At 39.2% G+C, this 17,847-nt stretch overlaps 1 protein-coding gene across 2 annotated transcripts in view; it reads right to left on the reverse strand.

Moving 5' to 3' along the window:
- Positions 1-1,069: 1,069 nt before the first annotated feature.
- The window catches only part of VDAC1 (voltage dependent anion channel 1), a 57,056-nt gene continuing 40,278 nt past the window's right edge, over positions 1,070-17,847 (reverse strand). The window contains exons 1-9 of one of the 2 annotated variants that reach the window (XM_026063489.1): positions 11,792-11,819; positions 11,009-11,078; positions 10,388-10,437; positions 9,288-9,440; positions 9,140-9,192; positions 6,606-6,833; positions 3,414-3,564; positions 2,894-2,951; positions 1,070-2,019 (exon numbers count right to left, since the gene is read on the reverse strand). In XM_026063489.1, the coding sequence (XP_025919274.1) occupies positions 1,928-2,019; positions 2,894-2,951; positions 3,414-3,564; positions 6,606-6,833; positions 9,140-9,192; positions 9,288-9,440; positions 10,388-10,437; positions 11,009-11,075 (852 nt within the window). In that variant the 5' untranslated portion in view covers positions 11,076-11,078; positions 11,792-11,819 and the 3' untranslated portion in view covers positions 1,070-1,927. Of the gene's footprint in view, positions 2,020-2,893; positions 2,952-3,413; positions 3,565-6,605; positions 6,834-9,139; positions 9,193-9,287; positions 9,441-10,387; positions 10,438-11,008; positions 11,079-11,791; positions 11,820-17,847 lie in introns of those variants that run through there. The other variant, XM_026063488.1, reaches the window with a different exon arrangement.

Below are 17,847 nucleotides of genomic sequence, written 5' to 3' on the forward strand. Positions count from 1 at the left end.
CAGAGCAGCAGCAGGCAGAGAGCGCGGGCCGCCGCCGCGGTGCCCCTCTCGCTGGCGGCCGCCATGATCGCGGGCTGCCCCCCACCGACGTGGCGATAGCGCCACCCCCCGGCGCCGCGCTGCCCGGGCGCATGCGCGCGAGGGGTGGGGGGAGGAGGGGGCGGAGGAGGCCGGTCGGTGGGCGGGAACTGCGCGTGCGTGGGAAGCGCCGCTGAGGAGGCCGCGCATGCGCGCAAGCGTGCCGCGGTCGGGCGCGACCGTTGGGGCGGGGCGGGCGCGACCGTTGGGGCGGGGCGGGCGCGACCCGCGGACAGGAACGGGAGTTTTCCTCTCCCTTAGAGGCAACGTATGCAGCGCACACACACGAATTAATTCTGACTCCCTGCCAGGTTACCGTGTGAGCTGGTTGCAGATGGTTTATCAGGGTAGAAGTCTAGAAGAGGGCCCCACCCAACCTATCATAAGTACGATCTCCTCCCATCTCCATACCAACGAGGTCAATTATTCACATACAACAAGATAAGAATATTTGAAGTGACTGAGACGTGTCCCAGCTCATACCCATTCCATGCTCTCACCCATTAGTTTGTTTATGCAAGGTGATTCAACTTAGTGAATTCTGCAGTGAAAGAAAGATGAGCTTGTCCCATTACTTTGTATTTTCTGTATTAGATGGCTTCAAGTCCCTCTGCCTAGGCAGCAGGGAGAGGTACCTGCCTCTGAAGCCTTTTGAGGAGTTACTTAAAAGGTGTAGATAAGGGGCCAACCCACACAAGGCAGTCGCCACTAGGCAGAAGGCCTTAAAGGTGAATACAGCCCTTAGTTCTCATAATGTTGTTGGCTCTGAAGACTGAAGAGTTGGTCATTCATCATCTCGCGTACTGTAGATTTTTATGGCTGTGTCCTGAGAAACATTTTCCTGAGGTTTGCAAAATGGACTGCCTCAATAAATGTACTGAATTATTTAATATGTGCTAGAAAATGTGCAATAAGATGATGCCGCTCTGTTTCTAGAACCAAGAATTAGTACGAAGTTATTTCTACAGTCAATATAAGACAAAGTAGAAAGTGACATTTCAATATTTTATTCAAGTTGGGTTTGCATTTTTTATCCATTTTTAGTAGTGTCAAGTACAGCACTTTGGGATCTAGTTCCACACAAAATGGAAGACTCTCTAAAAATGTACCCATTTAATTGCTAAAAAAAAGTGGTAATAAAACAAAAGTTCATTTCAAATTTAAAGTGATACAACTATGTGATTGCAGTCACAAAGACTCTTCCCTGATTATGGCTCTGTCTTACAAGCTTTCCATTCAGTGCAAGGGAAAGGAACCACAGCACAGGACAAGTATTATTGGCTGAGTCACATTAAACCTCCTCGGCAACAGAGTTATACAAGGTGGACAGCCTAAAGCATTCTGAAGACAGCTGTAGGTGTAAGATAACTAAAGACAAAACATTTATGAAATACCTATCTAAAAAAAAAAATCCTTTTTTCTCAGACAAATTTACACATTCCATCATGAACTGAAACTCTGAACCTCTGGTGTCAGGAAATTCAGCTTACAGAATTCACAATTCACTATAGCGGTCTGCAATTCTTAAAGTCATCATTTTTATACCACATCAGCGTATTCCTTGCGCAGTCAATACTTCAGTAAAGGTAATCAATACCTTCACATTTCTTATGTGGCAGCTGGCAGATATGATGGGCAACAACATTCCAAAAAAGCCTGGAATTAGGATTTTTTTTGGTTTTGTCTCATTTCTGAAATATCTTTAGCTTAGCCGTCTTTAACCAGCACTAGCATGACTGATACTTAGCAATAACTTGCATCCCATACATAAAACATTGAAAGGTACACTATATTCTGAAGGTAGCTATGCTTTGAAGTATTTTCAAAATAGCAATTGTAGAATCACTTTTTATGCTTCGAATTCCAATCCTAGACCAAGTTTGTGACCACCTGCATTAACATTCTTGCCATCCAACAAAGCTGACAATGTCAGTTTGATACCTGTAAAATAGACAGAAGTGAGAGAGAAGATAACTGTTAAAACTTGGAACGAGCCTAAGATTCAGTAATTGCAGTGCGTATGTTGCTGCTTCCATTTATTGGTGAGCTAGGTAAATGTAATTTGGTGGCTATACTTGTAATGACTGTTTTATTTTAAAACAACTTGCAGAGTAATAGAGCTATGAATGGGAAATCTTTCTGAATTTAACCTGAAAGTTTTGATAAATAAACCATAAGGCTAGACTCTGCTTCTTTTTATCATTCCAAGTAATTAAAAAAGAGTCAGTCGACTCCTGTTAGTCCACTGATTAATCTAATTTTAGAGTGAGGTAATCAAACAGTAATAATAGAAAAATTGGGACCTCAGTACTTACCCACCTTTCTAAGCCACTTTAAAATCTACGGATGAAAAGGCCTAATCCCAGTCTACTGTAATATCTCATGACAATCTGCTTGGTATTCTGGCAGCAGATTTATTTGACTACATTAAAACCAGTTGCGTAGCAATAAGATTTCTCCTCTTCCTTGGACCAGTGGACCTTGGCAGTGTCACATTTTCAAGCAAAAGAAACTCGGCAGGAAAACTGAAAGTACTAAAAATTCATTTACCTATCTGTGAAACACCTAATTGTAGATATACTTCATATGAACACAAAAGTGTGTCTGACTGGTCAGTGGATGGTGGTCTCTAAAAATTCTGCTTCTAATGATGTCCAAAATTAACAGAGCAGTCCCTCAAAAAGTTCATTATTAGGTTGCTAAGTAGGACAGCAGCATTACAAAACTAGTCACATTTTGTCACAAGAAATTCTTCGATATTTCAAGACCAATATATAGCTTATCCGATGTCTGAATTTCTTCTGCATAGACTTACCTGGCTTCAAAGTCTGCGTATATCCTAAACCGATCAGACTGGAGTTGTTCACTTTAGCCTAAAAGAGAAAAAATACAGAATGTAAATAATTTGGAGTATTTCTTCTTCTTGAATAATGCCTTTTAAGTGTGGCAAATGATTTCATGTTTCAAATAACAAACATAATATGGAGTTAATTTTGCCATAACTTACATCCAAAATCTCAACCAATCTACAATGCTATAGACAACAATGGTTTTTATTAACCAAATTTGTAATTTTTATCAACAAGGCTGACATGAGGAATGCTCAGAACAGCACCCAGTAGTATGATAAAGCATTCTGTATCACTGTCAAGGTAAATCCAATAGTTATGGTGTCATGCTGACAAAAAAAAAAAGAAAAATAGAGAGAATGTGCCAACTACACCCCAAGGAATTGCATCAAAAATGTACTTTACTCACTGATATAAGGTTGCTTCACATTTCCATTACAAGTGCTTGTTTTCAAATGCTCATAAATGTACATGTATAGCACTCACAGAAAAAGAGGCATCTGGATCAATCTGATACTTGGCTGCTATTCCAAAGCGGGTGTTGCTATTACCAGCTGTCCAGGCAAGATTCACCGCAGTTTCCAATTTATCATTCACCTTCTGGTAAATGGAGCCTCCAAATTCTGTTCCATCATTCCTGAAATTAATACATTAGTCTAGTTTTAAACTGGACCCCCAAAATATAGATCTTACTGAAAAAGATGTTATTTGCAAAGCATTCACTTATACCTCATTCAATATCTGTAACACCTGTGATTGACACATTAGGCCAGATTAAGAAGTCTTTTATAAATGCTTAAATTCGTTGACGGTTACCATATTTCAACAAACAACTTGTGAAACCGAAGAAAAGCCAGGACAAACTATCAGAAATAGGCTAATAATGACGAAAGGTTCCAATTTTCCCTTCTCTGTAGATGGGAGTCTTTGCAGTAGAGAGAGACAGTCTTTTCTGTACATTTGTGAAATAATTACTTTCCCAGACATACATCTTCTCAGTGCCCTGAAAGGGCAGTAACCTAGTCACAGAGACTGAGCGCTCATCTACAGAAGAGCAGTCATCCTAACACTGCCTCATCAGCACGTTTTTACCAGACATAGATGAACTGCATTAGAAGTGAGGATGACAATTTAATATCCAAGTATATCAGCTCTTGTAAATCAATACCATTTGCAATAGTGCTATTGATATATTTGCACTATAGATATCTCTGGACTAGAAACTGAAATGAAACTAGTTTCAGTTCCCATAGAGCACTAGCTAACAGTTAAATGATGAGAACCTTCAGTGACTGCTAATGTGTAGTAGAACTTCAGTTACTACTTACACCAATGTCACAACGGGAATACAGTGTGGTAAATAAAACGCAGAATCTTAGAAGCCATCCAGATGATAAAAACAAGAGCAAAAGATTTCTATAAGCCTTTCACTCCTAGTAAAATCGTGAGCATTTGAATTTCCATTTTTAGCTCATTTTCTTAAAAGAGGATACAAACACATTGCATAAAACAGGCTTTAAACCACATGAAGACCTTTGCAAATAAAATACTTCTGATTATTTCTAAATTGTGCAATAAACTGGCTCCAATTATTAGAGTATACAAAACGTTTAATAATTTAAAAAAAAAAAAAAAAGAAGAAGATTTAGGACCTCTCCAGTTTTACCCATCTGTTCCAATGTTTATTAGTTTATAACAGTTGCACAGACAATAGTAATATGCCTATTTAAAAGTTCAAGCAATAGCAGCAGCCTTTTAAATTGTTAGAGCAATTCTTCCAGAAAAACACTACAATACTTACTTCAGATAAGACTGAAGCTCACATATAACTGCATGTGCTTGGTTCTCAAGAAAAGGAGGGATTAAAAAGGACTGAGTAGAGCTGGTTATACAGGCAGGTTTTGTGCAAGCTTCCCATACAGCTCTGTCTTGACCTGCAACATTAGGGGGGGTCTGAGCTATGCTCAAAAAACGAGGAAAGTCATATTTCAAAGTAGAAATTATCCAGCCCTACCTCCCTTTAGTTATCATGTATTATTAAAAAAAAGTAAAAGCTCCTTTTAATTCTAATAATAACAGCACTTTTCATATGTATGTCAAAAATATTATCCCCCTACGCAAATGAAGATATTTAGGCACTGTTAAGGAAAGTAACTTGCTAAAGTCACCAACTGGTCTGTGAAACAGCCAGAAACAAAACCAGATTTCTCAAGCCCCACCTAGTTAATTTATCTACTATGCCATATTTCTTTGAAACACTGAACTGTCTAGATATAAGCCAGCATGCTAGTGATGGGAATTCCAAATACAACTCTGTTTCCTGGATTTTACAAAAACTGTCATGTTTCAGAGCTGAAACATATTAAAAGTACCTAACAAATCCATTAATACCAATAATTAAAATTTCTGTTCATATCACACATTAATGTTTTTGCCTTTCAGCTCGTGGAGTATGAATAATAAACAAACTAGGCTTCCTCCTAAAGATTATTTATCATTTATGTACAGTAATAGCTACCAAAGAAACAGACCTTCAGGGATCAAAGAGATAGCAGGAGGAGCTCAGATCTTATAGTACTGTTCTGAAGTTATTTTCTGCCGTTGCCTTAATTAAAAGTAGTAATAATTACAGCATTTTATAGCAAAGGCCCATAATACAATGTTTTAACTCCTACGGTATCACAGAGTTGAAAGTCATTGTGTTTGAGGAAATAGCTCATAACTACTGCGTGGAAGGGGATCCCACATATTTGATGGGAATTTTCTGCCGACACTTTTGTGCTTTGGCAATCCTTCAAACATAGTCTCGGGCCTGTGAAGGTTCAATTGTTCTGTAAGGCAATATGGGCTTCCTAAACCAGATCTCTGCAAAACAGCATGAAACAGAACAGACAGCCTTTGAAGAAGCAGCTCCAAGAAAGCAGAACAGTTGTTCAGTCCCCAAACGGGAACAGCCTGCAATAGCTCTGCTACATGCAAAATATCCAAATACCTAAGGGAATGGGAAGAAGGGGGAATGGATTAGGGATTGCCTAATCTTAAAAAACTGTCAAAAAGCATAAATTGGTTTTTCATGAGATGCAGGACATGGAAAAATGAGGGTTTTCATGACATTTTGGCCTGTTTTCCCACTGCACACGCATGCAGAAAAGACAAACACTTGTGTAAATAGATTATTAGGAGTTTCAGTACTAAGACAAACTTTTATACCACATCTCTTCCAATACTAACACAAACTCGGTCCACAGCCCTTCCATTCATTTTCTTTTTCTCCTGTTCTTGTTCACCCTCTGATCAGTTCTTTCTCCTATAGATCAAACTACTATTTTCAAATTGATCCTGGCATGTGCAAAAGGGAGGTATTGCTTTACTTTTTCTTTCATGAAGAAAATTTATGTAATTTACTTGTTTTATTATTCCACTAAAGATTTTTTAGAAGGATAGACTCTGAATCCTTGAGTACTCACTGAGTTCCAGTTTTTTTTCATCATACGCTCCCTCACCCATATAATTCAAACAAAAGCTAATGCAAAATTGCAGTTTGCATTCCCAGCTTTCAATGTCAAATCCACCATTCCCTCTTTCACTAATGCTGAAAATCTTTTCCTATCATTCTTCTAGTAAACAGCAAAATCCTTTTACATTCTTTTTTTTAAATGCCTGTCTGCCAATACTTACACATTAGTATGAAGCTGGAATTCATCAGTTTTATAGCCAACAGCAAAGTTGCTCTGGGTTACTCTAGACTTAGCTGTCTCAAAAGTCATTTGGTAACCTGCCAACCAACCCTCATAGCCAACCACCAGAGCTCCACGTATTGAAGGACCAGCAATATCAAAATCCATGTCACAGCCAATGTTGATGTGTTCCCTTTTGTATCCTGTCTTAACTTTAGCACTCTTTTTCCTAAAAGAAAAAAAAAACAAACAAAACAAAAAACATATCTTTGAAAAGGTAGGCTCTAATGTAGCACTTTAATCAAGTCAGTTACTTTAGCTCACTGTAACAGTTCCTGAGAACAAAGTATACGTACCTGGAGATCCACATGATATGTCACTTTCTACACTGTAGACTTGCAAAAACTTAATTGATCTGCAGTAAATTATGTGCAAGAAAGCAATAAAATGCTGTGTGGTATACTAAGCACTTCTGAGTTGTGTTCGGAAAAGGCAGCAGGACAATAAGCTAGACCTGAGGTGACAAAAGCAATTTGTCGTGTCACACATCCAATTTTTTTGGTTTTGAAGTTTGCTAGAGAGAAGGAAGTAGTAGAAACTGTAACAGTTTACAGATTCACCACAGAAAGTCAACAGTCCTTGGGCTGTCGCACACAAACAATTCTTGGACAATCCTAGTTAACGGGATAATTTCTTTTACTGTGAGAAAAGTTAAGAAATGCTACTTTGCCTCCAGCTGCCTGAGGGGAAGTCTTTGCTGCTAAGGAAGTAAGCTACTTCAGTGGCTCTAGCACCCCCTTTTGTCCTTACGATGCTTTATATATAAATTTTAATAGTTATGGCAGCCTTTTCTACAGCTAGGTTTGTTTTCTTTTGAAATAAACATACAAATAAACTTCTCTGAGTCATTTGCTTCCTTTTATATTATTGGCCAGAACAGTATTTTCTCATGCGTCTGTGTGTTTGTTTATATCGAGGGAGCAGATCCTCACAAGGCAGGAGAGTCGCATCTGGCATATTCAGCTACTCTTAAATTTTTTTTCCTTTTTCTTCTCTTTCTAACTTACAAGTCTCTTCTGTCTTTGACCACATCTTTTTCTGAAATTTTCCCAGAAAAATCAGACTAATTTTAAATTGCAAATCAACATTCTACTTCAGCTAGCAAAAGTCTCCAAGAACTGCAAAACTTGCTGTATCAGATCTATTGGGTTTTTTTGGGGTTTGTTTTTTTTTTTTTTTTTTAAACATCAGACTCGAGAATTTCTTGTATTTTGCATTGCTCTTTTGTTCATGCCTAAATACTTCTTTTCTGCAGCAGTATAGGAGGAAATCAGAGATAAAGAGCAGGAATGCCAAAAGCACTCAGACATTACCTTGTCTGCAATTTCCATAAAAGTCAGTGGAACATCTTCCTACCCGTGTCCATGGGGACAGATGCAAGCTAACATGGGGCATTTCTGAAAATGACTTTCCCAGTTAAAAGACTCATCAAGGACAGTAGTAAAGAAGGGGGAGAAGGTGTGTCATATTCACACATGATGCACCGCTGTCAACTTAAACCTGGTCACAACAGGATTGAATCTCACACCATTTATTCAGATTATAATGGTCTCCCCACAAAGGAGAGAATTCAGTTATAAGTCAGATGTTGTCTGTGAAGTTCCTGAGAAATAGCTATAGAGCTGTAACTTGTCACTCTCATACGTTTTTTTTAATAATCCTATCAGATAAAACAAAATTATCAACAAAAAAGTTAGAGATTATTCTGTAGATATCTAGTTAATCTAGAATTAAGAATGAAGTGAAAGCAGTTTACAATGGAGGATACTAAATCCAGAAAACAGGCTGAAATCTTCAATGAGATTGTTACCCTGGTAGCCTACAGTGCAGTGTATTCCTATGGAAAGCTAATTTCCAGAATATTTTGTCTATTTTGACTCACTGGCAACACTGCTTGCAAAAAGATAATCAGGAAAAAAAAATAAAACAACCTCTAGTCCTACAGCTGCTGCTTAATCCCTCTGGCCCACATAAAATGTGGCATCCAATCACAATGTCAGAAATACTCATCCACTACCAAGTCACATTATGCCCAGAAAGAATTTAAATGATAAATTCAGCTTGGGAGATGAACCCAATTACTGCATCAACCTATTAGAGCTGTAGCCAACTGGCTTACGGAGCTTGTTAAACTCTGAATTACAGTTGATTTGTTCAGAGTTTTTATTCAGACAGTAGCTAAGTAAACATCTCCTGACATGGTCAAAAATAAGCAAGAGTGGGGGAGCCTTTTCTTCTCCAATTCTTAGTATAATTTGCAAGATATTGTATTTAAAATTTTGCTTGCTATAACTCATGTTTAAAAAGAGATTGTTAATACTAAGATTTCAATGACATGCGACATGGTTTTTATCATACACTGATTATTACCTGTCTTTATATCTTATGGCAGAAGGAGTAAAAGAATAAGATGGTATTCTGAACAACTAAAACCAAAAATGCCTTTTTTGTCACTCAAGCTTAGTCACTTCTTACCCAGTGTTAGGAGAAAATGAGGAGTCAAACGTCAGCTTCAGTCCTTGTGCAAGCTGAACAGAAAAGAAATTCAACAGTTGCATTTAGAATTAAAAAGGAGATTGTCATAAGAGAATTTGTAAATTGTATCTTTTAAGCCAAAAATTACCTGATCTTCGAGAGTAATCTCAGTGCCTAGTGTGTTGTCAGTGTTCCATTTTTCTGTGAACATCAATCCATATTCCACCCATCTGTATTTTGTTTCCAAACTACCACTAACTTTGCTTGTTTCCGAGTTTGCTGAACCTGAGCTTGTAAATTCCTAAAAAGAAAAAAAAAATATATGCATGCACAGGTAAATACTTACATTTGTAGAATGTACGATGTCATTATAATTTGGGATAATATTTAATACTGCAGCGTTCTTAAAAGCTTTAAGAACGCGTTTGCTAGTCATTAATATCGACACATGCTTGCCCCACAAAAATTTCAGTGTGCCAGTGATCAAAAATATTTCACACTAAAATAATGGATATGGGGCAGGGATGTGGATAATTCTTACTGGTAACATAACACAAAATAAGGTGCTGGTCTGATAAGTTAGTGTACAAGGTGTATCTGTGAATCAGCATGCAAGTCTGCAAATACTTCCTTCACAAAGATGTTATAAAGATTAGCCCCAATAAGCAGTTATATTGCAACTATACTTGTTTATTAACAGATAAGAAAAATAGCATACAGCATATTTAGAAATCATACTTTCAGAAATTCTGACTGCAGGAAATGGAAAAACCACAAATCACACCTATGTGTAAGTTCTCTTTTAAAACTGATAAGCAGCCTTAAGCAAAACATTATTCTGAAATGCTGGTTAATAGCCTGCAGAGAGTTTGCGCCCCATGCCAGCACACAGCTAAATCAAAGTCTTTACAGAAAAAAAAAATCTATGAGAGCACAACCCTTAATAAATTGAAATTGGTGTGCAGGAGGAGGCACTGTCACTTCTTCTAGCACAGGCCACAGAGATGGCCTCAAAAAGGATTGTAATTTTCGTAGTCAGCAATCATCTGCAAAGGAGCCCTTCACCATATCTTCCACTCCCACTTGTGTACAGTCTCATGACAGAATTATAATGTAAATACAGTGTGTCTTGCAAGGTTATAATATACATGAAAATTGGCAAGGGAAGAGTAAGGGATACATATTTACACTTTTAAAATGAATAGATACTAAACACAAGAACATTGAGACATTTCAGGTCCAACTCACCAGTCCATTTTCAGATTTAGTTTTCAAATCAAGTTTGATTAACCCAAAACCTAGAAAATGAGTAAAAAAAAAAAAAAGAATTATATGTTAATTTTAAGATTATTTCTGATTTATCTTTTAAAACTCCCTTCTAGCTCTCCTGTGAACTATTCAAAAAATAGACCAAGACTACAGCTACTGTAACATGTTTTCCTATGAAGCAGATTATGCAGCTTATATTCACTAAAGACAGTACTTGACTGCACTAGTCCAGCTGATTTCATGAATATCACTAGGACCAAATTAGGTATAATATTTTTATTCATACTGAATAGCATTTTGTTCATAAGCAAACTACCGACATCAGTGGTCCTATTCATGATGCAAGGGAACAGTGAAAATATAGTACACTTCAAAACGGACAACAGGCCTATGGGTAAAACAAAAAATTTTGTCAGAAGAAAAATAGGCTACCCTCCCCTTCCAGGCAGTAAGGACAATGTGAAGCTCTGATATAAAATTCTCTGGATTCTAATGAAAATTATTGGAATTTTTGTCAGAGAAAAGCAGTAAAATCTTAACAAATCAGTTTCAGGAATCAGGTAAATGATAAAAGACCAAATTTATTTTGGCTTTATTTACCATATCCCTTGGTGAAAACATCTCTGGCAGATTTTCCCAAATCAGCATAAGCTGGTGGAACAGCCATTTTCTGCAACAAAAAAAGAAAGGAAAAAAAAAAAGAGAGAGAGAGAGAGAGAGAGAGAGAAATTACAGTGTTTGGAAACTTGTTTACTTAAGCCAGTTCAGCAACTGGCAACTTAAGCCAAATTCCTAAGTCTCAAGCAGCTTGGTTTCTATCCACTACCTATCAATTTAATATAATGTGAAGAAAGTTAGCTATAGCGAATAGTGTGATTTGATTTCCTTCATTAGCCAGCATTAGTGATTAACATGCATTTGCCACTGAGGATGAGAAACAGGTTGCAGAAAAATATGAGAAAGAAGAAACTTCCTCTGCCTTTCAAAACAGTTTTTTGCTTCCTTAACAGGAAAGCTGCATGAATGACTAACTATTTCTGGCAAACTTTCCTCCTGTTACTTGCAATTAATCTGTGTATCCTGTTGCAAAGAATTCAAACCCCAAGTCACCCAACTTTAATTCAGGAAATCTAACCAGGAAGTCATCTAGCATCAGTAACACCTCTCTGCCCCTGCTTCACAGCAGCAATTGGATAACACATTAGCAAAAGCAACAAATGGTCATTCTTCATCTTCAGTTTTCTTTAACTCTGATACAGCTGTTAATGTGTTAAGATTTCTCCTTAGACACTGACCCTTATTTTTTTTCTGTTCATCAACTAGGGGGAAAAACTGAGCTTGCTGAGAAAAATTAAGACTGAAAGGATGCCACATTGTGAGTACCTAAAGTCAGCTAGTCAGGAGGGTAGGTGCTACCCCTGTTCAGCAATCAAATGGAGATCAGAGCTCTGTGCAAAACCTGGAGTGAGGCATCAGCACAAGAGCAAGGACACTGGAGCCCAGTAGGGGCAGCTTCCTCAAACTTCGTGTTTTGTTCAGTAAGGATGTCAACATTGTTATTTAGATCCTCAGATTCATGCATCCAGCAGACCCTGACCATTCTTAATTCAATGGCCTCCTGCAAGAAAGGAGAATACATCCCATTTTCTCAGCCACCAAGACTCTCACCATATACAGAAGAGAGAATATGAGCCTGAAAGAAACAAACAAACCACATCTACTTTCTTATTCAAGTATAGTCATTTGTTCTATGGAACCAGTCATATTCAAACCACCTTTATGTACAAGATTTCATAATTTTAAAAAAGCAAAAGAAGGAAATCATCCTCATACAGCTGGTTCTCTCAATACCAGATTTTGCACTAAAATTCTATATTCTCACTTTTTGGTTATGCAGCATTAATAATAAGCTTATTACATACAAGCAAAAAATGTTTTGAGAAGAATTGCCTACTAACCCTTATTCCAAACTATTCAACATTAGCAGAAAACTATTTGTTTAAATCACAAACAAACCAGCTAGCTCTAAACATGAGGGGATGCTCATAGTATTCAGAGCATCTAGTCTGGCTGTAGACTCGGATTCAGTTCTTCATTCAAGCACACCACCCCATGATTATCAGATCAGGAGCTTCAGCAGTCACTTAATGCCTCAGGCACTCAATTCAACAAGCTGTTGCCTGTTAAAGCAGGATATTGCTATTGCATAAGCGAAGAATCCCTATCCTAGAGGGTGCAAAACAGATCTGTTGGCTCAGTCAAAGTGAAAGTCTTCTTAGAACACAAATAAAGTAGGATACAAGGGTGCCTACTATGGTGTAGCTTCAGTTGCTGGGACTACTCAGATGCATCAAAAAGTCCTGTAATTTTTGCTATACTTCATTAGTAAGTTGCAGCCCCAAATACCTAAGCAGTTAAACAGTTAAATAAAAACACAACATATTCCATATTCCAAAGCAGTTTCAGCTGCTTATTTAAGACCTAAATGTCTCTTTTCATTTTTATGCCAACATGAAAGCCAGAATGGAAAGTTTATAAACACTACTCTCTACAGGAGAAACCATTTTAATAGGTGGTCATATGTGGTTCTGGAAACATAAAACCAGCCTTTAACAACAACAACAACAAAGGCATTAATAGATTTCTTTTTAAGTAATTCCTCTGCTTTTTATTAAGGTCACTAAAAATAAAGTACAATGCCACCCTTAAGGTTAGAGCTAAGGTAGCACTCAAGAGAGGACACAGCCCAGGCCATCTTGAGATGATTCACCAGGGACTGTATGTATTCAGGAAATGCTTCTTTCCAGTCAGAGCAATGCAGTCTCATTAGACCGCTCCGATGGGTGTTTCCACTTAAGCATCATCAATAAATAAAAGTGTTAAAAAACCTTATATCGAAAAAGCAAATAAGCATTGCTTTGAAAGATAATGCATTGTTCTATCAGCTGCATTTTGGAATCTACCAGGTGTATTTTGAGTTCATCAATAGTCACTTTGAGTTAGTTCTTAAAGTCAACATATTTTCTTGAAAACTGAATACTGTATGCTTTTGGTTTGGGTTTTGTTGGGTTTGTTTCGAGGTAGGGACTGACTAATTTTCCTTTATCAAAGTCCATAAAGCCAAGTCAGGTTCTCACTAACAGTTGCATATCTCCACTGAACCACAGAGTCCGGATTTACAGAGCGCAGCAGAATGCAGCCCAGCCCCAGTGCTCAGCCGTAGGGCAGTACTTAGCAGCAAGCTATCAGCAGGGAGAGGCAACCATGCTTGCAGGATGAATCAGCTGTGACATGCTGCTCTACTGCAGCAGTCTAGGCTGTGGTTATAGGACAGTGGGAGATGTCTAGATCTCCACTTATGCAATTATTATAATTAAGGGACCATACTGAAAGTTAAATCCATGTCCATTGTAAGGCTATTTGTAAGGCAAATCATGTAATGCACACAGAACAAGGCGTTTAAAATTGCTGAGCATGGAAAACACTCTATGAAATATGTATGTGGTGGTTAACCTTACTGTTGTTGCCATCAAGGAACAAAAATAATTATTTCTGTTTGCACTAGCTAATCTATATTCAGAAGCCTCTTGTTTAACAGATGGAAAACAAAACTGATTACATTCTGTGCAATCACAGGTTGTAAGACAAGCATGCTTAACAGGGATTCATATTCTTAAAGGATCAAGGAATAGCCACATGGCCAAGCGTCCTTGCTTTTCACTGGCGGAATCCCAGGACATAAACTCTTATTAGGCTAAGAGTGAAATGAATTCATTGATTCTATCCTGTCCAATAGTGCAGATATCTCAGAGTGACTACATACCTCAACTCCTGCACAAAGCAGACCAAGGAGAATATATACCTATGTTCCAAGTAGGAAAAGATTTTTGTTTTTAAAGAGCAGGAAGTACTGTACTGCGCATCATGACTGAAGTACTGCAAAACAACTTTCAGAAAACCTGAACTAAGGACTTAGCTCAAAGTGGTTATTATGAGCACCACCCAGGTGAACACTTGATTTATAACTGCAAAAGGGAGAAAATGTGGAGTTTTCTTTGGAGCTGCACGACACAAGAGCCAGCCCCAGTGAAGAAAACTGCACTGAATACAAGGCAGTTCCAGCAGGGCTGAATTTGACTCTAAATATTTTCAAGCATCAAAGATGGCAAAGTTCTCACTCCACAATACAGTTTTGGGGTATTAATTCAGAATCAGTCCAATAGGCAGCAGACGACTGAGGTGCCCTTAGCAAATGTAAGAACTGGCTGCAACCACAGGGAAAGCCTTGCTGCCCGTTCCCTTCTTGTGCTGCGATGTACCTGCACCCTGAACTGCCGCTGGAACGCGCCTGCCCTGAGCCAGACACAAGCTCACACGCACTCGGTTTCTCACGGCCCGCTGTTAGGCACCAGCTCTCCTGGGATGAGACAAGAGCTAGCTGCCACGCTGACCCACATTTATACAGATGCGACAAGAGATTTTATCCTTCAAATTCATCTTTTTGCTTGATCTCTCTTTTTCATGACTAAGTTAAAGTTTCCCTACACAGACTTATCAACTTTATGATATTTACATGAGGGGAAGGATCTATTTAAAAATTTAAGATAAGAATGAAATACATCAAGGGTCAAACTCCCGCGAAGACAATGGGGTCTCAGTTGGACCTCACTCCAAGTTTTCCTAGGAAATTTGGCATGAGGGCCTTCTGCCTCAAGATCCAAAAATCTTATTATTTCCTATTTATCTCCTTTATTAAAAGAAGAATTGTTCCCTGGCATGAAGTAACTATTTTAAATGCCTTCTGGATTCCTGGCCTATGCAATGTCATTTCCAAATCAATGTATTTTATATCAATAAGTAAAATACACAGTGCTTTTGCACTCATCCAGAATACGACACGTAAAATCTGCACTCTTTTCAGATTTCATGACAGGCTGGTCACAATCACCAACTGCTTTGAATCAGACTCAGACGCCTAATTCTGCAGAGACTTAAACACGTGCTTAACTGTAAATACATGAGGAGTCCCACTGAGGTCAAACACCACATTAATCACATTCACAAGTCTTTTCCAAAGCTAGTATAAGCACACAATTTGTAAACACTTTGCATTATGGACCAGAATACTTAACAACATTTTTTGCCCTAACTTGCTACTGTGCAGAAGTCATATAATCCATGCGCCATTATGACTCAAAATGTAAGACTCTGGAGTCTGCAATTTCTTTCATGCAGATGTATTAGTAAATCCACGTAACGTCCCACTGATGGTCTACAACAGTTGTTAGGATCACAGCCTTCCTACTACAACTTTGCCTTCAAACTAGTTAAATGATGTAGCATGTTTAGTTTTTAAAAGATTTATTTATGTGATATATTCTAGCTCTTCTATACTTTACAGTTTATTAGGCTACAAACACCTTAAAGCAAATATAAATATTGTGATTTAGTCTATATTAATATTTATGGAATTAAAGAAAGAAAGAGTCTGTTCTTAGTTTCATGAGTATAACTTAAGAGCAACTTCATTGCATTGAAGCTGTTTATTAAACTACCATATATAAATAACAGTTAAACAGAAGTTGGGGGATATAATTTGTCTGCTCTAGCTACTGCAGTTACTAAAACTGTAAGAGACGAACAAAGAACCACACACCGTACGAGCAGAATTAAAAATGCAGGTTAACTATCTGCTTCTTTCAAATATATGACTACTAAGAAATGATCAGTGCTGTTGGCACTCACAGCAAGGCTAGAGCCAGAATAAGGGCAATAACTCCCTTGTATCACAAGCACCATGCAAGGTATAAGACTCAGACACACACTGGCAGAGCACTCGAGAAGGTGCGTGTCTCATTCCAGGCCACTTTCCACTCACAGTAAGGGATCAAATCAGTGGGGATGACAAATTCAAATAGCATTTGGTCTGCCAGCACATTTTGATTGCTTGCTGCTTTCACGCAGGAGAGAAGCATCCACTACACTGAGACTTATATTAAGGAGCTGGTTTCTGTTTTTTCTTTGCTGCAGCATCAAAACACATGTGCGCCTGAGATTTGCTTCCTCACTCTCCACGTTCTGCTGACTGCATCCCCCAGGAAAGTCCTAGACCGGGGGACCGCGCTCCTGCTGCTATGGCAACAGACGGCAATATCCTACACGCTGAGTCACACTCCGACACACGCTACCTACACGTAGGTAGAAGAAAAGCTACAGAAGATCGAAGGTGGTATATTTGATCCCCAATGTAAAGTGTTGGCGGGAGGGGTTATTTTAAGATACCTTTCCAACAGTGCAAAACTGCTGACTGTTGCCCTGGACAAAATTTCATGGATGAAGTTCCATGAGGTAGATGACTATTCAACTGTCCATTGCACCAAACAGAATAAACTGCAAAACACTTCTGATCCTCACTACTCAGCCTGAAAACAAGACAGAATCTGTTTGAGTTGGCTCGCTACTAATATTCCCTGGAGACACAACCATGCGTAGGTCAATAGGATGAGTCAGCTCTGCTTCGTTTTCAGAATTTTTTGTTACTACCTTTTACAAGTGGCCAAAGACTGAATGAGTTGATCACCCTCCAGCAAGAGTTTTTCCAAGGGAGGGCTGTGATGAGGCAGAAGGGAAGCAATTTTCCTGCTGCTTCTGCTGCACGGTGCTCCCTGCTTGTTTCATGGGAGGGAAAAAAATCAGTCCTTGAGGTTTTTAAACTGACTTTTTTCCCCCAAATAAAAGAATAAATTCTGAGCATAAGCAGAACAGTAAAAAAGAAAAACCACAGGTGGTTTAGCTGCTTGGGGTGGGGTTTGGGTTTTTGGTGCATCTCAGGAGGAGTTTGCCAACCTGCTAGAACTCGTTTAACATCCCAGGGATGTAAGCGAGTAAGGTGGAAGGGGTGTCAGCGTCAAAACGGTGCGGAATCAGGTCAGCTTCGCAGGTGCAGCCGCACACCACCAACGATCTTTGCCCTCTGCGAATACGAGAAATGATATCTGCCTCCGGAAGCAGGGTTACCGAGACACCCGAAGGCACCTGCAGCGCTGAATGACCTTTAAATCCCAGCGCGGGGGCCAGCGCCCGCACTGCCGAGCGCGCGGCCTGCTCCAGCGAAGCCCGGAGCACTGCACGGCGCGTTAGCGAGACGGGGGCGCGGGAAGACCGGAGGAAAACCGACATTATCACAGGTCACCGCCTTGCTCCAGAGGCCCAGAACCCAGCCCGTCTCAGATGTCGCGGTCACCCCATGCCTCAGAGGCCACGATTTCGTAAGAGGGCGCCATGCATTACATAAGACAACAGTTATTCCTATTTTAAGGGGCATTCGCTAGCGAAAGCCTTGCAGGGAGGCTGCGAATTTCCTGCGGTCGCGCCCCGATCCAAGGGAGAGGCCACGGCCGGGTCCCGCCGCCCGCACGGCCGGCCGGGGAGGGGGGGGG

Source organism: Apteryx rowi, unplaced genomic scaffold (genome assembly GCF_003343035.1).
Source record: "Apteryx rowi isolate R43461 unplaced genomic scaffold, aptRow1 scaffold_2, whole genome shotgun sequence".
In the NCBI taxonomy this organism is placed as follows: Eukaryota; Metazoa; Chordata; class Aves; order Apterygiformes; family Apterygidae; genus Apteryx; species Apteryx rowi.